At 38.3% G+C, this 21,211-nt stretch overlaps 1 protein-coding gene across 1 annotated transcript in view; it reads left to right on the forward strand.

Annotated features, from left to right (window-relative positions):
• The window catches only part of LOC137334523 (protein canopy homolog 1-like), a 103,086-nt gene extending 83,476 nt beyond the window's left edge, over positions 1-19,610 (forward strand). The window contains exons 3-5 of the mRNA XM_067999259.1: positions 15,324-15,530; positions 15,897-15,993; positions 18,282-19,610. Of these exons, the coding sequence (XP_067855360.1) occupies positions 15,324-15,530; positions 15,897-15,993; positions 18,282-18,325 (348 nt within the window). The 3' untranslated portion in view covers positions 18,326-19,610. The remainder of the gene's footprint in view (positions 1-15,323; positions 15,531-15,896; positions 15,994-18,281) is intronic.
• The last annotated feature ends 1,601 nt before the right edge of the window (positions 19,611-21,211 follow it).

Raw genomic sequence — 21,211 nt, forward strand, 5'->3', positions numbered from 1 at the left:
CTGTGGCAAAGCATTTCACACTACAACAATCCTCTGTATAAACAAATTTCTCCTAGCCCCTCTCCTCACCCTCTGACAATTTTAAATTGATTACCCCTCATCACTGACTTCCTAACCAAAGGAAATAGTCTTTCCCTGTTCACTTTATCAAAACCCTTCATAATTTTAAAATCCTCTATTAAATCTCCTCTTGTCATTATGTACATCTTGGTCTCTCAAGCATGGAAGAATAATGAGCCCTTTATTGTGATCAAACTTGAGTTTTCAGAAGAACTGCTATACTCTTTTTAAAATTCTATTTTTAACCATTAGATGTCAAAACCAACACTCTTTTTAACTCCTTCATGTAGATACGAACATTTGGCTTGTTTGTCAAGCATATGGAACAAACCATTTCTTGCAAAGGAGTAATGCTGCAAACTAAATCAAGGAAATAAGCCAAATAGTTCTTTTGATCAAAGATGCAATAAAAAAAATTCAAATGAAATGACCAATTTGAACTTTGCTGCATTACTCTTCACCTCCTTCCTCTGAAGGCTTTCTTGAGGGGGATGCTGATGAACAGATCCTTGTCATGAGAAATTGCTTCTGGTTGATAATGAGATGTCCTATGCCTGTACATCTTTAGCAACCTTGCATTTAGTTAAGACTTGAATTTAGCCTCACTAGAGGACTGTGGTCTAAATGTAGTGTAAAATATGTCATATTTAAATAGTTATAGGAACATACGAATTAAGAGCAGGAGTAGGCCATTCGGCCCCTCGAGCCTGCTCTGCGATTTGATAAAATCATGGCTGATCTGATTGCGACCTCAACCCTACTTTCCCATCGACCTACCATAACCTTTGACTCCCTTGTTAATCACGAATCTATCTAACTCAGCCTTAAAAACCTTCAATGACCCTGCCTCCATTGCTTTCTGGGTAAGGGAGTTCCACAGACTCACGACCCTCTGAGAGAAAAAATTTCCCTCATCTCCGTCTTAAACGGGAGACTCCTTATTTTTAAACTGTGGCCCCTAGTTCTGGTCTCTCCCACAAGGGGAAACATCCTTTCAGCATCAACCCTTTCTAGTCCCCTCAGGATCTTATATGTTTCAATAAGATCTCCTCTCATTCTTCTAAACTCCAGTGTATACAGGCCTAACTTGTTCAACCTTTCCTCATAAGATAACCCCCTCATCCCAGGAATCAGTCGAGTGAACCTTCTCTGAACCGCCTCCAAAGCAATTATGTCCTTTCTTAAATAAGGAGACCAAAACTGCACACAGTATTCTAGATGCCCTGTACAACTGTAGCAAAACAGCTCTACTTTTATATTCCATTCCCCTTGCAATAAATGACAACATTCCATTTGCCTTCCTAATCACTTGCTGTACCTGCATACTAACTTTTTGTGATTCATGTACTAGGAACCCAGATCCCTCTGTACCTCAGAGTTCTGCAATCTCTCTTCATTTAAATAATATACTACTTTTCTATTGCTCCTGCCAAAGTGGACAAGTTCACATTTTCCCACATTATATTCCATTTGCCAAATTTTTGCCCACTCACTTAACCTATCTATATCCCTTTGCAGACTCCTTATGTCCTCTTCACAACTTACTTTCCTACCTACCTTTGTGTCATCAGCAAATTTAGCAACCATACATTCGGTCCCTTCATCCAAGTCATTGATATAGATTGTAAATAGTTGAGGCCCAAGCACTGATCTCTGTGGCACTCCACTCGTTACATCTTGCCAACCTGAAAATGACCCATTTATGCCTATTCTCCGTTTCCTGTTAGCTAACCAATCCTTTACCCTCTACACTCTGAGCTCTTATTTTGTGTAGTAACCTTTGATGTGGCACCTTGTCAAAAGCCTTCTGGAAATCCAAGTACACCACATCCACAGGATCCCCTTTATCCACGTTGCTTGTTACTTCCTCAAAGAACTCTAATAAATTAGTCAAACACGATTTCCCTTTCACAAAGCCGTGTTGAATCTGCCTGATTGCATTGAGATTTTCTCTAAGTGCCCTGTTATAACCTCCTTAATAATAGATTCTAGCATTTTCCCTACGACAGATGTTAAGCTAACTGGCCTGTAGCTTCCTGCTTTCTGTCTCCCTCCTTTCTTGAATAGAGGAGTTACATTCGCTATTTTCCAATCTGATGGGATCCTTTCAGAATCTAGGGAATTTTGGAAAATTAATACCATTGCATCTACTATCTCTGCAGCCACTTCTTTTAGGACCCCAGGATGAAGTCCATTAGGACCTGGGGACTTGTCTGCTTTTAGTTCTAATATTTTTTTCAGAACCCTTTCCCTGGTGATTATAAATGTTTTAAGTTCCTCCCTCCCTTTCACCTCTTGATTCACAATTATTTCTGGCATGTTATTTGTATCCTCTACAGTGAAGATAGATACAAAATATTTGTTCAATTCATCTGCCATTTCCTTATTCTCCATTATTAATTCCCCAGACTCACTCTAGAGGACCAACGCACACTTTACTTACTCTTTTCCTTTTTAAATACCTGCAGAAATTCTTACTATCTGCTTTTATATTTCTAGCTAGCTTTCTCTCGTACTCTAATTTCTCCCTCCTTATTATTCTTTTAGTTTTTTATATTCTGTCCAATCTTCTGACCTGCCACTAATCTTCGTGGAATTGTATGCTTTTTCTTTTAATTTGATACTATCATTAACTCCCTTAGTTAGTCACGGATGGTACATCCTTCCCCTAGAGTCTTTCTTTCTGACTGGAATGTATCTTTGCTGAGTGTTATGGAATATCTCATTAAATGTCTGCCACTGCATCTCTACTGACATATCCCTTAACCTAAGTTTCCAGTTCACTTTAGCCAGCTCTGTCTTCATGCCCTCATAATTGCCCTTATTTAAGTTTAAAACACTAGTCTTAGACTTACTCTTCTCTCCCTCAAACTGAATGTGAAATTCAATCATATTGTGATCACTGCTACCTAGAGGCTTCTTTACAATGAGGACATGAATTAATCCTGTCTCATTACACATTACCAGATCTAGAATGTGCTGCACTAAGAAACTGTCCCGAAAGCACTCTATGAACTTATCTTCCAGGCTACCTTTGCCAATCAGATTCTTCCAATCTATATGTAGATTAAAATCACCCATGATTATCGCTGTTCCTTTCTCACAAGCCCCCTTTATTTCTTCTGTATACCCTGTCCTACAGTGTGGTTACTGTTAGGAGGCCTATAAACTACTCCCACAAGTGACTTCTTGCCTTTATTATCTTATCTCTTATTTCTTACCTCTACCCAAACTGATTCTACATCTTGGTCTTTAGAACTAAGGTCATTTCTCTTTATTATATTCATGTCATCCTTATTAACAGAGCTACCCTTCCACCTTTTCCTAGCTTCCTGTCCTTCCGAAGTGTCAAGTACCCTTGAATATTCAGGTTCCAGCCTTTGTCATCTTGCAGCCATGTCTCTGTAATGGCTATCAGATCATACATATTTATTTCTATTTGAGCTGTCAATTCATCCATTTTGCTACGAATGTTATGCACATTCAGATACAAACCCTTTGGTGCTGTCTGTTTACTATTTTTGCAACCTCCAGCCTTATCTGTTGGCACACTCTTAAGTTTGCATGCTCTGTCCCTTCCTGCCACTCTCTGATTATCATTTCCCTTATTGCTACCTTGCTCTCTTGCCTTGTCTTCTTTCTTTAATTTATCACATCTTCCCTTACTTGATCCCTCGCCCCCACTATTTAGTTTAAAGCCCTCTCAACCGCCCTAGTTATATGATTCGCCAGAATACTGGCCCCAGCATGGTTCAGATGAAGGCTGTCCCAATGGTACAGCTCTCACTTTCCCCAGTACTGGTGCCAGTGCCCCATGAATCGTTGGAGACTGTAATGCCTACACATCACAGACATGTTCTATCTTGATTTCTGAGTATGCTGCTTTTTGAGGGATTAGCTTGAGCTCAGCTAAATAAGTGGGTGCTTTTCCCCTCAGTCATTCATCTGATTAAGTATGGTTCTGATACCAGTGTCAGAGGCATCACTGTCAACTTTGAACTTCTGAAATAACCAGAGCTGGTTGTGCACAGAGCCGCCTCCTGCTATTTAAACATGTCCTCTGATTTTTATGCCATGCTATCTGATAGCTGTTTATCGTGGGGTCAGTTAACAGTGCAGGCATGTGACTATAATCTGATGCAAAGTTCTAATGGCTTGCCAGTAGCTTGCTGAGGAAAGTCAGTACTTGCTTTGTCTTTGGCAGGGCTATAATTTCATGGCATCCACTGTCCCCCAATTTCAGTTTTGTTCCTCCCACCAATATGGTGTCCTAGGTCCAGCGTGTAAGCCATACCAACTTGATATTTTTGGGTTTTTAACTGTTAACCTTGAATTTTGTAATTTGGTCAGTATAGCTGTGATCTAGATGAAGTGGTTATTGCATGTTTGACTAAAAATGATTCATGTTGATGTGACTTAATGATCGCTGGCTTTCCTGGACAGAATCCGTGAGGCCCTGGATTGTGGTTTACTTCTTAATTCTAATGAACACGACTATGAGCTCATATAACCCCATGAGTAAATGTGGAATGCACTTGGGTTTTAGTACTTAACAAGAAAATGAGATAGAAAACTTTGATCCCAATCATGGGAGGTCTGCCCAGTGCATGTGTGTAGCATGCACTGCAGTGTTGCACTGCCTCTCTGATAGTCCATTCGTCTGAGGAAGGTACAGTGTTGTGTGAAGCTATTTGATATGACACTGCTCCCACAGTTACAAAACCTGTAATAGAAATAAAGAAAGAACATGCTTTTATGTACTACCTTTAACTACCTCAGGATGTCACAAAGCACTTTACAGCCAATGAAGTACTTTTGAAGTGAAGTACTGTTGTAATGTAGGAAATGTGGCAGCCACAAACAGCAATGTGATAATGACCAGATAATCTGTTTAGAATCATAGAAAGGAAGGAAGGAGGCCATTCGGCCCATCAAGTCCGTGTCAGCTCTATGCAAGATCAATCCAGCTAGTCCCACTCCCCCGCCCTATCCCTGTAGTCCTGCAATTTTTTTTCTTTCAAGTACTTATCCAGTTCCCTTTTGAAGGCCATGATTGAATCTGCCTCCACCACCTCCACTGGCAGTGCATTCCAGATCCTAATCACTCGCTGTGTAAAAATGTTTTTCCTCATGTCACCTTTGGTTCTTTTGCCAATCACCTATGTCCTCTGGTTCTTGACCCTTCTGCCAATGGGAACAGTTTCTTTCTATCTACTCTGTCTAGACCCTTCATGATTTTGAATACCTCTATCAAATCTCCTCTCAACCGTCTCTGTTCCAAGGAGAACAACTCCAGCTTCTCCAGTCTGTCCATGTAACTAAAGTCCCTCATCCCTGGAATCATTCTAGTAAATCTCTTCTGCACCCTCTCTAAGGCCTTCACATCTTTCCTAAAGTTTGGTGCCCAGAACAGGACACAATACTCCAGTTGTGGTCAACCAATGTTTTATAAAGGTTCATCATGACTTCCTTGGTTTTGTACTCTATGCCTCTATTTGTAAAGCCCAGGATCCCGTATGCTTTTTTAACCACTTTCTTAACCTGCCACCTTCAACGATTTGCATACATATACCCCCATATCTCTCTGCTCCTGTGCCCCTTTTAGAATTGTGCCCTTTAGTATATATTGCCTCTCCTCATTCTTCCTACCGAAATGTATCACCTCTCATTTTTCTGCGTTAAATTTCATCTGCCATGTGTCCGCCCACGTCACCAGCCTACCTATATCCTCTTGAAATCTATCACTATCCTCCTCACTGTTCACTACACTTCCAAGTTTTGTGTCATCTGCAAATTTGGAAATTGTGTCCTGTACACCCAAGTCCAAGTCATTAATATATATCAAGAAAAGCAGTGGTCCAAGGGGAATACCACTGTACACATCCCTCCAGTTTTAGTGGTGTTGGTTGAGGGATAAATATTGGCCAGGACATTGGGGAAAACTCCCCTCTTTTTCTTTACCGACACAAGAAAATAACTTACTTGACCTCGTCCTCATCAATCTACCTGTCACAGAAGCATCAGTGCATAACGGTATTGGTAGGAGTGACCACCGCACATTCCTTCTGGAGACTAAATCCTATCTTCACATTGAGTACACCCTCCGCCATGTCATGTGGCACTACCACCGTGCTAAGTGGAATAGATTAAGAACAAATCTAGTAGTTCAAAACTGGGCATCCATGAGATGCTGTAGGTTATCAGCAGGAGCAGAATTGTATACCACCACAATTTGTAATCTCACATATTCCTCACTCCTCCATCACCAGCAAACCAGATGACCAACACTGGTTCAATGAGGAGTATAGAAGAGCATGCCGGGAGCATCACCAGGTGCATCTGAAAATGAAGTGCCAACTTGGTGAAGCTACAACATGGGACTACATGCATGCTAAACAGCTGAACCATCATTCTATAGACTGAGCTAAGCAATCCTACACCCAGTGGATCAGATCAAAGCTCTGCAGCCCTGCCACATCTAGTTGCAAATAGTGGTGGACAATTAAGCAACTAACCAGAGGAGGTGGCTCCATTAACATCTCCATCCTCAGTGATGGCGAAGCCCAGCATGTGAGTGCAAAAGATGAGGCTGAAGTGTTTGCAACCATCTCTAGCTAGAAGTGGTGAGTGGATGATCCATCTCTGCCTCCTCCTGAGGTCCCCACCATCACAGATGCCAGTCTTCAGCCAATTTGATTCACTCTGCGTGATAGCAATAAATGATTGAGTGCACTGGACACAGCAAAAGATATGTGCCCCGACATTATCCCGGCTGTAGTGCTGAAGACCTATGCTCCAGAACTAGCCAAGGTGTTCCAGTACAGCTACAACTCTAACATCTACCCAACAATGTGGAAAATTGCCCAATCTACAAAAAGCAGGATAAATCCATCCTGTCCAATTACTGCCCTATCAGTCTGCTGTCAATCATCGGCAAAATAATGGAAGGAGTCCTCAACAGTGCTAACAAGCGGAACTTACCAATAACCTACTTATCGATGCTCAGTTTGAATTCTGCCAGGATCTCTCGGCTCCAGACCTCATTACAGCCTTGGTTCAAACAGGGACACCAGAGCTAACTTCCAGAGGTGAGGTGAGATTAACTGCCCTTGTCATCAAGGCAGCATTCAACCGAGTGTGGCACCAAAGGAGCCATGGTCAAACTGAAGTCAGTGTGGTTTAGGGGGGAAACTCTTCAGCGGCTGGAGTTATACCTGGCAGAAAGGAAAATGTTTGTCGTTGTCGGCCAATTATCTCGGCCTCAGGACATCGCTGCAGGAGTTCCTCAGGGCAGTTTCCTATGCCCATCTATCTTCAGTTGCTTCATTAATGACCTCCCCATTTTAATAAGGTTAGAAATGGGGCAGTTTGCAGATGATTGCACAGTGTTCAGCTTCATTCGCAATTGCTCAGATAATGAAGCAGTCCATGCCCTCATGCAACAAGACTTGGACAATATTGATGCTTGGGCCGATAAGTGGCAAGTGACATTCGTGCCATGAAAATGCCAGGCAATGACCATCTCCAACAAGGGAGAGCCCAACAACCCTTCTCCTGACATTCAATGGCATTACCATCGCCGAATCCCCCACCATCAACATCATTGACCAGAAACTCAACTGGACCAGCCATATAAATGCCATGGCTACTAGAGCAGATCAGAGATTGGGTATTCTGTGGTGAGTAGCTCCTGACTCCATCTCCACCACCTACAAGGCACAAGTCAAAAATGTAATGGAATTCTCTCCACTTATCTTAATGGGCGCAGCTGCAACAATACTCAAGAAGCTCGACACCATCCAGGACAAAGCAGTCCATTTGATCGGCATTCCATCCACCAGCTTAAACATTCACTCCGTATTGTGGCTGCAGTGTGTACTATCTATAGGCAACCGTACCCACGATAGAAGAATTTTGGCTGGGGCATCGTGAGAACTTCCTGGTTTTCTTTGAATAGTGTTATTGGATCTTTTATGTCTCCCTAAAGATGCACAAGATCTCTATTTAATGTCTCAATCAAAAGATGACACCTCCAAAAATGCAGTATTTCCTTAGTACTGCACTGGAATGTCAGCCTGGGTTATGTGCTCAAATCCTGGCATGGGCTTAAACCCACAGTGTTTTGACTCAGATGTGAGAGTATTACCAACTGAGCCAAGCTGACTAACAAAACTGATGTAAATTTGTTTAGTATTATTGTGGCCGTTGTCATTCTAGAAATTACTATTGTGCATTGAGATATATGGAATTCAGGATAGGTCCAGTTTGTATGCTCCCTTGACTGGCTTCCCACCCTCCTTAAACTTCAGCTCATCCAAAATTTTGCTGCCTGTATCCTATCCTGCATCAAGTCCCAGTCACTCATCACTCCTGTGCTCACTAATCTACATTGGCTCCCGATCTCCCAATGCCTCAAATTTAAAATTTTTATCCTCGTGTTTATACCCCTTCATGGCCTCATCCCTCCCTGTCTCTTTAACTTCTTGCAGCCCTACCGCCCTTCAGAAACTTGGGCATATCCTACTCCCTTCACCCTACCACTCCAGGGACTTGAGCACATAGCCTAAGCTAACACTCCAGTGCAGTACTGAGGGAGTGCTGCATTGTCGGAGGTGCGGTTTCAGATGAGGTATTAAACCGAGGCCCTGTCTGCCCTCTCAAGTGGATGTAAAAGATCCCATGGCATTATTTCAAAGAAGAACAGGGGCGTTCTCCCCAGTGCCTTGGCCAACATTTATCCCTCAACCAACATCACTGAAACAGATTATCTGGTCATTATCACATTGCTGTTTGTGGGAGCTTGCTGAGCGCAAATTGGCTGCTGCATTTCCTACATTACAACAGTGACTACAATTCTAACGTACTTCATGGCTGTAAAGTGCTTTGAGACATCCTGAGGTCGTGGAAGGCACTATATAAATGCAAGTCTTTATTTCTTTTATCATTGGCAGCTTTGCCTTCAATCGCATAGGCCTGACACTCTGGAATATCCTCCCTAAACATCTCTGCCTCTCCACCTCCCTCTCTTCCTTTAAGACCCTCCTTAAAACCCACCTCTTTGACCAAGCTTTTAATCACCCCTCCTAATATCTCCTCCTTTGTCTCAGTGTTAGTTTTTGTCTGATTACGCTTCTCTGAAGTGCCTTGGTTTTTCTATTGCTGTAAAATGCAAGTTACTGTTGTTGATTGACAGTTTCACTTTGAATCTGAGCGGCCTGCCATCCAAAACGCAACATATCTTTATCTACTCATTTCTCGAATATAAAAGCACGGTTCTGTTTGAATCAAGGGTCAGTTGAACCTTCTGTCTACTTATAACAGTGGAAGACTTTGAGATGCAGTGTGTCATTACAGTCCTCTAAGAAATTTAGCAGTTGGTCAAGTCCTCTAATTTAAAGCAACAGTTTAAAAAATATATTTTAGGTTTAGCAGCTACTTGTCAGTTTTCAGAGGAAACTCATTTAATTTAATTGTTAGATTTGCAATCTTTTATTGTTTTGAGGAGATAGATAAAAGTTCTACTGTAAATATGCATCTGTTATATCTGCTTGCCTCAGTGGTAGCAGTCTCTGTCAGAAGGTCATGAGTTCAAGCCCCACTACAGAACTTGAACGTATAATCTGGGATGATACTTCAGTGCAATAGTGAGGGAGTGCTACATTGTCAGAGGTGCAGTTATATTAGGGCCCCATCTGCCTTTTCAAGTGGATGTAAAAGATTATATTGCAATATTCATAGAAGATCAGGGGAATTCTGGTGCCTGAGCCATTATTTATACCCTAACTAATACCACCAAAATGGTTAACTAATTTATCTCATTGCTGTTTGTGGGGCAAATTTCCTGTGTGCAAATTGGCTGCTCTCTTTGCCTATATAATAAATGCCTAGATTTTACAACTTGGTGTTGTAAAATTGTTTACAATAATTAATTGACTGTGAAGTGCTTTGGGACATCTTGAGAATGATTCTATTGCTGGCAATTGGGACCAACTTAGTGGTATAAACTGGGCGACATGGACATGTTGGGCCGAAGGGCCTGTTTCCATGTTGTAAACTTCTATGATTCTATGATTCTAATGTGGAAGCCACATTATTAATGCAGATTAGTTTAATTTTCTCCTTTTTTTTGTTTCCTTTTTCTCTTCTTTTCTCGGGCTCTTGTTTTCTCTCTCTATCTCTGTCTTGCTTTCTTTCTTGCTCATACATTTTCACTTTTGCAATTTCTCGGCATGCTTTCTTTATTTATATCTCTCGCGCTGTCACTTTCTCTCTCGTTCGATTTCTCTTCCGCGCACTCTCTTATGTGCTCTCGCTCTCTCACCCCATTGGCTGTCTCTCCTTCCACCTCTCCCCTCTCCGTCCCACTCCCCCCTCTCCTGTCCCTGTCCCATCTATCCCGGCCCCCTCTCTCCCCTCCCCACCCCCCACTCTCTTTTCCTAACATAACATGACTGTCGCAAGCTACACAATACTTTTAATTATATAGATGTTTTATTGAGGGAAATAATTTCATTAATTTGAAGTTTACATCTTAATTTTGTAATGCCGTTGTACATATTACATGATGCTTTTGAGGCAGTACAGTGGTTTGTTGGAGTTTGCACTGGGAGAAATGGATATTTAAGAACTAAGATAATTTATTTGGTTCTGCTGGAGGTTAGAAAGATTAACTGGTGGTTCTATTAAAACAGTTCACTCCTGTCACTGAGAGCAGTGTCACAGGGGAGTCACTCATTTTTTAGTATTTATGTTGACTAAAATGGAAGGTGGTCTTATTTGAGTTTATTTGCCTTCTATTATCATTTAGTGAGTTTTATTTTTCAAAGACACAAACCTTTACTATCAATAAATGTTATTATTCATCTATTTATTCCATTCTCCCACTAACTTCCTTTGTAACAGGAATGCAGAACTTGAAACATCCAGTTCTACTTGATACAATACAACAATAAAATAATTGGTTTCCTCTGAACAAGGAAGATCTAGATTAGGAAGTTATGGATTGTGAAGTGCTTCCTCACAAATTGGAGTGAGTGTGAATGAAGGGAAACTTAATTTCACTCGTCTCCCATTATGTAACCTATTTATGCAATATGTAAGAAATTTTAAAATTCCTTTTATTTTGGGTGGTGGTACAAACCTGGAGTCACATCATTGCATCCCATTAGATTGTACAATGTGCCTCTCTCCAGAATGACTGCTGCTGTCTTAATTCTCTGGGGGTTATGTTTTTAAATTATCAAATCACTTCCGCTCCAAATACTAACTACTGCCATTCATCAGACAGGGAGCTCGTATAAAATATTTTCCATAGCTGGATATATAGCAGCAACTTGCACTTTGATAGTACTCCTCATGTTAGACATATATATTTGAGAGAATATTAGTAATGTGTCATGGATATTATTGAACTCGTCCAAAGGTTAATATTTAGTCATTGTTTTCATATCTGATGTCTCAACGTGGTAGGTTGTCGATTTCAAATGGCTTGTATAAGTAAGGCACTCAGCAGAAGAGAAGACTCTCTCCACATTGTTGTGGGAAGGGGCAGCTAAGAGAAAAGGAGAGTAGGGAAAAAATTAGAAGATAGGCCAATCTGGTATGCTCTTGGAACCCTCCTTGTTAATTCAGGAGCTGCATAGGCCATGGTCTGGAAGCAGGTCACTTGCTCCCCTCCGGCAAGAAATGATGTGTGGCCTATGGGAGAGAAAGCTTTTAATGTGTATATAAAAATGTTATAAACAAAACTGAAGTTATTCCTAAATGTCCATGCCTGCTGTTACAAGGCTGTGGTTTGAAATCATTTTGACTGAAAACATTTGTCATTGTCTTAATAAACTATCTGACTTATTTCACTGTTGCTATAAAGAAATCTACTATACTGCAGCACAGAAGGTATGATTGTAGTAGGTTTGGAAAACTGCACAGAATGGTTTATTTTAAACTTGGGTAAAAATCACAGAATCACCACTTTTAAGTGATGTTACTTTTTAAAATCTCTCCATCTGCCTACTTTTGTGCTAATGGCAGAGAAAAATAAATTGCTGTGAAAGAAGATCTTAGTCCTATGATGGGTCAGTTCAGTGGAGTTTGATATAATATTCCATTTTACTTAATTTATAATGGAGTATTCATTGTCTGAATATTTATCCTCCTTTGCCACCCAAAACTATTAAATCCACAGTTTCAAGATAAGGTATGACCTTTGTAAATGTTCTGTAAGTTGAGGGAGTGATCTCATTTTGCTTTTGTGTAGGCACATTTGATTGTTAATTTGTTTAATTAGTGCTGCTATTTCCTGCAGGGACATCATGAAATCTTTGATGAGAAATTGCGTATGTGTTAACTACTCACTTTATTAAACTTAATTATTTTTATTTTAAGTTTTAGAATGAATTTTCATGTAACTTATATATTACTTCTTTTTAGATTGGCACAGCAGTGGTCTTTACTTGACTAAGTTACATAGACCACGTTCCCATGATCCTCTGTGACCAATATTAAAGCTTACTCACTGAATAATTGTCAAGTATACTCTGTGGAATTTTATTGTTCACCTTCAGTTTAAAAAAAATGACTTAAGGGGTTTCATTAAAAGGTGGCTCGAGGCTGAAGACTGACATCTGACAGTTACTTTGTAAACCATGGGCAATATGTTTTTGATTTGTTTGGACCTCACTGGGCTCATATTTCAAAGCATTGATAAGATTTGTTTGATGCTGTAAACAGCTTTAATTCAGCTTCCATCCAATTTTCATACTTCTGTGTTTCAATTATGTATAGCACAGTAATACTCTAATTTCTGTAAAGTTTAAATGCATATGGATGGATGTACTGCATCTGAACGAAAGTGTATTTAAGTGTGCTTAAATGTATTAAATTAAATTCAATCTTAAGTTTATAGAATACTTGAGTAGCTTAAACAGCCTAGTTGTTATTTCCTTTGGTCTGAGCAGTCAGAAAATTTGAATCAAGAGCTTTTAGCTTTTTAAAATAGCAACAATTTTAGAAGAAACGTTAAGGAACCCAACAGTACAAGCCTGTGTTTAATATGTGGGCTTCTAATACATAATACAGGCTTGTAATTAAATGTTTAAAAAATCTTTTAATTTTGAGCCAATAAAGCTACAGTGATATGTGTGTTTTGACTAAGGGTCAGATTAAGATTGAAACTAATGCCAAATATGTCTTTGTATTCTGCTTATGAAACAAACTTTGTGGTCATGCATTTGTAATGCTAACTTTTTATGTAATTTATTTCTGTAAGTGGAGCACAACAAAATTCATTTTTTTGATGTATATAATAATTTTAAAACTTTTTGGTATGAAACATCTGAGGTTTATGTAATTTCAAAGTCATGCACCCAACAATGGGTGCTAGATACCAATCATTAAAATAAACCTGCAATTTAAAAACAACTCTAAATGCTAGTTTCAAAATCCAAATGGCTAAAATGTTGGTGATCAGTATCTGTTTGTAAACAGGAAATATTTTATTATTTTTCCCTCCAGATTGTAGTTTTCCAGTATGTTCCAGGCAGTCATTGTTGTCTTTTGATCATATTTGTAGGATAAACAATATTTTCATAAAATTGTGTAGATACGCATTTTCACCAATTTGGTTATTTTAATGTTAAAAAAACATATATATATATATATATATATATATGCTTTTGTTAAACTGAAGGTGGAAATCCACTCTGTGTGTCTCAACACTGGAAAATCCAAAGCACTTCACCTTTATCGCCTCTTTGCAGAGCATCAGTCTTATTTTTTAGTAAGATAAGAAACTTTTGTCCAAAGCAGACAGGCAAAATTGATTGTGACTCTCTTCCATCACATTTTAATAATGGCAGTCTCTTCATTCTTATTTCAATGGCAGCCACAAATTACCGAGCAGTATCTCAGAGACATCTTTTCTACTGGCAGAGGGCAATGTATGTGTGTTTTTCTCCCCCCTCCCTCTGTCACACCAAGAAATGCTTTTATGAACACGATGCATTTAAACTCCTGTGACTGTGTTGAGGAAAAGGTTTTTTTTGCCCTAGCTATTTGGTGCTCAGTTACATAGATTTGTTATAAAGCCACTAGAAAATTTGGTGTTGTCCACATTGAGGGTCGTAATGTTGTGGGGTTTTATGCAGATGTAGCCTAAAAAGTCTAAATGTGCATATAATTTTCCCTACACTTTTACCAAAGACCTATAAAGCTATGATAGATCTTACAAAGAAAGTTCAATAAAGATTAAGTTGCTTCATTCTGATAAAATAATCATATCAACAGAGTATAATGGGAAAAACATCTGAGCTAGTAATGTAGTAAGTAAAACACTTATTTTAATGTTTAGGCACTGATGTATTTGCTTTGTGATCAGATGGCAGTGAAGCAAGGAGAAACCTTTTGTGTGAATGAACTGCTTATGTGAAAATGCATCCATAATGTAATCACTGGGACCGGAAGGGGCCATACTGTGTCTGAAAGGAGACAATGGAATCTGGCCATATCTACATTGCTGAAATCGAGTTCATCAGCGATTCAGCCCTTTGACTGCGGTTGTCATGCAAACTTCCTACTTTGATCAGTAGAGGGTGGAGGGAGGGACTCGCATTGGCCTGCGGATGTATCTCTGCTGTTTACCCTGTACTTGGCTTCAATTGAAACCCTTCCGGAGAAAGCAACGGGGCACATTTTGCACCTTGACCTGTCTAGACAGTTAAAACTTTTTGTCCAGTTACCAAGGGGAAGGGCTATTTTGACCTCTTGTGCTCTCTTTGTGGCAATTCACTCTAGGAGCATAGGTGTTGTCTGTGGTTTTTCTTGAATTTGGTGAAGGGGGAGGAGATGATACAATCCAGCAGCTTTTATTCCAGGAAATGAAAACTGAGACTGTAGACCCGAATGATGTTAACTTTGTGGGCCTTACTTTCCCTTCTGAATCTTGAGCAAGGATTAAGCAGCTGCTGGCAGGCAAATGAACAACGTCTTGACTGACCAGTCATGTGAGCAAACTGGATATGGTGGTCCACTAACTTAATTTGCTAAAGTGAGGTTTTTTTCTTTTGTTTTTGACAAATTTGTTGGTGTTTTCAATAGGACAGAAAATGTATTTGAAATGAGGAGAAATGACAAAAGCAAATACTAGTACGTTTTTATACTCATGAATTACACTCTGTCAGTTTTAAGACTTCTTAAATTGGTTGTTTTTTTGAAGAATGCATAATGTAATATTGCAACATTGTTCACGTTGCTCTATGTTTCTGCAGATTCCATATGCTAGGTCAGAGACTCATCTACTTGAACTCTTTGAAAATGTATGTTCAAACATGGATGATTATGCACTATACGTAGATCCAGAGACCCAGAAGAAGACTTATATGAGATTTGCTCCGAGGGATTCTGAGAAAATGAGTGCAATAGATTTCAAGAATTTCAAGTTTGATCCTGAAAATTCAAAATCGCTAAAGTTTGTGGTAAGGCTTTCTTTTTAATGTGTTCAGACATCTTTTACAGCAGAGGGCACTAGAACTTCAGCTCATGAAATCTTCATTAAATATTTTGCTACTAAGGTTTTAGAATTCACCAAAAATAAACAGAGAAGTCCCTCTTAATAGAATGGTAATTTGCTGGTGATCACGTTTTTGTAGTTTCATGTTTCGGTTGTTTTAATGTGGAAATACTACAAAATGGTTTTGCCATGTTGGTGAAAAATATGAAATAGAAAATGGCAGCAGACAACAAAGAAACACCTAGAGTTGTGTGTGCTTCATAGCAATGATGATGACTCATTTTGACTGTTTTGCACTTTAATACACTCCAATTTTATTCTGATCTCACAGTGTGAAAGCATAGTGGAAGAATACGAAGATGAAATAATTTCTCTGTTCGCCCACGCGGCAGGCCATGTGGCTGACAAGCTATGCAGTGAGAAATCAGGTACTGCGTCTGATGTAACGGTATGGTTCCTATTTTGAGTTTCTTATTGCCATGCTACATTGATGCTCTGGGGGGGGGGGAAATCTTCAATCTGAAGGAAATGGCGTAGGTCTTTACTTGCATATGTAAGTTTCTTCTGTTACGGTACCATTAGGCAAATATCAGTTTTGCCTAATTATTGTTATTTGTGTCTGTTCAAATTTGTCAACCATGCTGTTTGATATGCAGCTTAAAGCTTGATATTTTTACAATATTCCCTATAAATGGCATCAAAATGTAGTTCGCTGGTACGTGGATATACTGTGTGTTTAGCTAAGTGTATCCCACTGTTTGTGACTGGTTCCCATTAGTATTCAGAAAAGCTGCCTGCTGAAAATCCCCTTAGCTGATATGAGATTCTTTAGGGAATAAGTGGCTAAAATCTCAATTTTCTTTTGATTAGAGTCCATCTTTAATAACTATTAATTTTTTCCATCCATGGTGCTGGTAATGAAAAGGTGATGTATCGTAATGTTAATTTTAAAATAGTTACAAGCTGCAAACCTTTAATTTTAACATAGTGTTTTACTTGATGTGTGATGGTGTATCTGTGACCAAGGGATCATTTGTTTTTGCAGGTTCTTGAAGACATTTCACAAATGTCTCACTAGTGCTGCTGCTTAGTTTCAAACTATGGTTGAATCACCTTAGGGATTTAAACCAAATTTTAAAATTTAAACTAATTTGCAGCATATTTGCGTATTTTTCAGCATAATTTTGACTATGAAGACCCAGACCAGCTCATTACAATAGGCAAAAAGAACTTTGAGAAAATAATACAGATTGAGAATTGCGTGCTCTTACAAAATATTTTTGATTACTAGTGGCTTTTGTGTTAGGGTTGCTGATTCAGTTTGTACAAACGAGGAGGGGAATTGATGTATATTTTTGACAGACTACAGTGAACTGTGGTCACAAGCAGCAAGATACAGGTGCTATTGAGGATGAAGAAAAATCGTTTTATGTAGTTCAGAATCCAAAAAATTTAATTTAGAAACTGTTTATCTGACTGAGGTTTATTTTATATTCATTAGTAACATACTGGGAACATTTAAATAGGTGTCTACATTCTATATACTATCTGATAAGACCTTCTATAGTGGTTATTCAAAATTCACAAAAATCCAGTCTGACCCTCCGCGTCTGTCTTATATCTGTTTCTGTAAATGTTACTATGGTAAACCTTAAGTTTATTTTGTGGCATATATATTTAATAAGCTGGCAAACAATCATAGCAGACTGCAGTGTCCTTTTATTGCCTGTATAGATGGAACTCTAACTTTTATTTAAAAATATCTTATTTTAAAAAAAATTTTGAAGTCTTAGCAAGTACACGCCAATGTAATTTTAAACTACCTCCATAGATTTGGGAATATTTGGTGCAGTTAAAACTTTTTTAGAATTAAAACTACAGCATTGGTTGCCCAAAATGGTCCATATAAAAATAGAGGTTGGCATTAACAGGCTTGCTAATTTTCTAATAGTCTTTTCTGCAAGAATTACAAATCATATATTATAAACCGAATACTTAAGACTGAGCTTCCAGCTAGTTTTGAGATCCTTGGATACTTTGAATCGCCTTTACGGTATTGTATCAGTACTGGATAAATAGGTCTGTTTGCATCATTATAATGCTTTCATCAAAGTGAATTATTTCTTTAAATGATGCTAACAGATGTTGGATTTTGGAATGATCATAACAGGTGGTTAAAAGTGTTTGTTCCACTGTTTTCAGTGTTGCTATTTATGTAAACTGTTTCCTCTGACTATTACTGAGCTTATCTTGATAAAGCTTCTCCAGGTTTGAAATATTCAAACAATAGGAAATGTAATTTTAGACATGTATGTAATATTCATCTTTAGTATCACACACACTTAAAAAAAAACAAAGCCTTCAATCACTGCTTATATCCCACAGATGTATCCTACAATTGTGGCTTTTACCAGTGCAGAAAAATAATCATAAATCAATTCTTTAGAGAGAACACTTATTCATGCAAGGCATATTCAACTTTAATGAAATATTTGCCTTTTTTTGCCGAAGTTGAAGGAATGTTTTTTAAATTATCCTTCCTAGTGGTATTTTCCGTTTAAATTTATAGGGATATTGTTCAAATCAGCTTAGGCTGATAAAATGGATCAGTTATTAAAAATATCACTAGTTATCAGAATATTCATACTGTTTGGTGAACTACTTCTGTCTAAAACAAAAGCATGGAACATTTATTTATTTATTTTCCCCCCACCAGAGATGTGTGATCCATCCATACAAACTCCCCACTCTGAGCTATAATCCTGCAAAGAACTGGTGCGTATCAAGTTGGAATGGGAGAATTATAAATGACTACATCAACAGCTGGTGAATTTACACTGGACCAGGACTGCTGTTCTGAATTTGTCGTCTTCTCACACCCTTCTTCTCCCCAGGAACCACTAATTCAAATATTTTCATTATGGCTATATCTTTTGATAATTCTTAATCTGTTCTAGTATTTTCAGATTATCCACAATTTATTAAAGAGATTTTATAACGAGGAGTCATTTGGATTAAATTAATGCCTAGCTTCAAAAAGATTTTCAGCTTAACACTAGAACAAGAAAATAAGACTTGCTGCTTTTTTCCCTCTTTTTGTTCAAATAAAGCGTGTGGTGATTCTTTCTAAGTTTATTTTCAATTTTATAATCTAGTCCTTGAAAATAAAATTACATTTTTACTTAAAATTAGTGGATTTTTTTTAGATTTATGCTAATTACTGGGATTGCCTTTTTTCTTACAGATCATGGATTCAATAAAAACAAAATCAGCAGTCAACTTTCCCTCCCCAAAATGTTATTTTCACGTTGTCCTAGGATTGTTCCTCAAACTTTTAGCAGATCGCTGTTCTAAACATGTAGGTGCAACTATCAGGATGAACCTTTTCAAAATTTAAAATATATGGAGGATAACATTTTAATTCAATATTCTAGACTGGGTTTGTTCTGGTTTGGGGTTCCCTATCCCATTGTATTTTGTCAACTTGATATTCCTGTTCAAAATTCAAGAATTCTGTTAAGGCACAATGACTATAACATCACACTTTCCTAGGCTGAGTAGGAGTCCTTTATTTGCACAATAAAACACAAATCTTCATTTTTCAAATAAAAATCCTCCTTTGTCTTAGAACTATTTAGAATCTGTACTCATTTATCTGTGTAAACAGTTTTGTGATATCAAACTGAGCCTAATGAAAACTGTCCTTTTTCAAAATCCGCAATGTGTTTATAATCCACTTAGCACAAAATAATTTTTTAAGTCAGTTTGTCTGCTTAGAACATTTTGAAGTGATTTATTCCAACATGATTTTTTCATGTAAATAAAAATCTGCACTCTTTCAATGTCTCCTGTCTTTAAACTTTTCTTAAATCATTCCTTAATTGATGTTGGGGCTGTTTGTAGTACTGATTTTGAAACATTACATGTTTTACCAGACAACTGTCCCTCAAATTAGGTTAATTTTCAATTATGCACAATTCTTTAGTGGGAGTGTGTTTTTTTCTAAATGTACTGTTCAGTGGATTAGAATAAAAGGAAGACAATGTGCAAGTGTCAGCAAATGTGGTTTTATGTTCAAATCGATGACTTTCTAGCAGCTCTACAAGTAAACTTCATTGTCACTTAGTGAAACCAAAGATCGCTTAAAACGTGGAGCTGCTGTCATTGGCTCAATAATTGTTTCTTTATAATGCTGAAATTGACACATAATCTGTGGTCATAAGGTCAAAGTCTTAGAGAATGTCCAGTATAAAAAGGACCTTTCGAATTTTGAAACCACTGGAGCAGCTGAAAACTGATAAATGGTCTGTTTAGCTGACTACAGCTGACGACCTAAGTAAGTAAATGTTTAGTAGGTGAATACTTTGAAACATTACATTACTTCTCTTTTCTGTTAATCGGCAGCAAAGTATTAACTCTTTGCCTACCGTGCTTACATCTCAAATTGTACACTGAATCATTAATAGTGTGAATGTGTTTTCTCTTCTGCAGCGAACATATACTTATAATTCAATGCAGAGTCCTGCTGGGAAGTGTAAACTTGTGGGAATTTTGGGTTCATGATGTTCCTTTTAAACGCGTATTTGACCACTACAGTTTTTTTTCGAATGAATTTTATAACTATATGAGGGCCAGGACCATCCTACACTTCCGTTTATGATAATTCAAAATTAAGTGCTGAAAATTTTAGTTTATACGGCCTTTACCAGTGTATTTAAGTGGAATGAGGTCAGTCTGACCATAGTCGAACAGCAATTCCATTCTCGAAATATTTGGACGTTAATAAGGAATTAAATCAGTCGTGATATTTGCGTTCGTGGTGATAGATTTGTTTCTTTGGACTTAAATAACTATGGTACTTGCAGAAATCTGTTCTATATATTTCTGATGTCCTTTGGTTGTTTCGAGCAGAGGATTTTTGTTTTGTTAAACTCCAGATAAATAGTTGTCCTGCATTTAACGAGACTGATGCTACGCTACGAATTCTTGAGAAATGTGTATCCCAAAAATGCATATTTTACATCATACAAATGGATTTCTATATTGGAAATAAACTGGTTCGTTAGGTTATGACATATTTTAATCAACTTTTGGGCTACTCTTTTCCCCCCTCAAGGCCTTCAATTTTGTTGAGCTACTTTTCTCCACTTTCTGCACGTATTTTGAATGATTGGGATGCAGATCATAGTTCTCTGTGCACACTGACTGGAGCGAGTGCCATATTAAAACAGTCGTTACCCACTGCACCAATCACCTGGAGCAATGGTCTGCAAAGACCCGATGTAAAACTGGTGGAATGGACTTAGTTTGCCATCTGCAAACTGGACAGATAAATGCTCATTTCCTCCTGCTCGTATGGGCCTTGGCAGGGGAGCTTAGCAAGGTCAGTGACACAGCTGCTAGGGCTTTGGGTGGAAGGGAGGGAGTATCTTTCTTTAAGCGAGCCTGGTCCGTATGAAGGACCATTTTGTAAAATTACCTAAATTCAATATAATTGAACCAGGAGGTCCACCTCAATCAGAACTGCAGCAAAGTGGTTCTCTACAGTCTGACAAAGTTCAGCCTCTGAGCTGCAGCATTAACTTGTATTCTAACAAGATTAAAATATATTTGTCCTGGGGATTAGCATACTTAAGTCCCCCTTCC

Source organism: Heptranchias perlo, chromosome 2, assembly GCF_035084215.1.
Source record: "Heptranchias perlo isolate sHepPer1 chromosome 2, sHepPer1.hap1, whole genome shotgun sequence".
NCBI classification, from domain to species: domain Eukaryota; kingdom Metazoa; phylum Chordata; class Chondrichthyes; order Hexanchiformes; family Hexanchidae; genus Heptranchias; species Heptranchias perlo.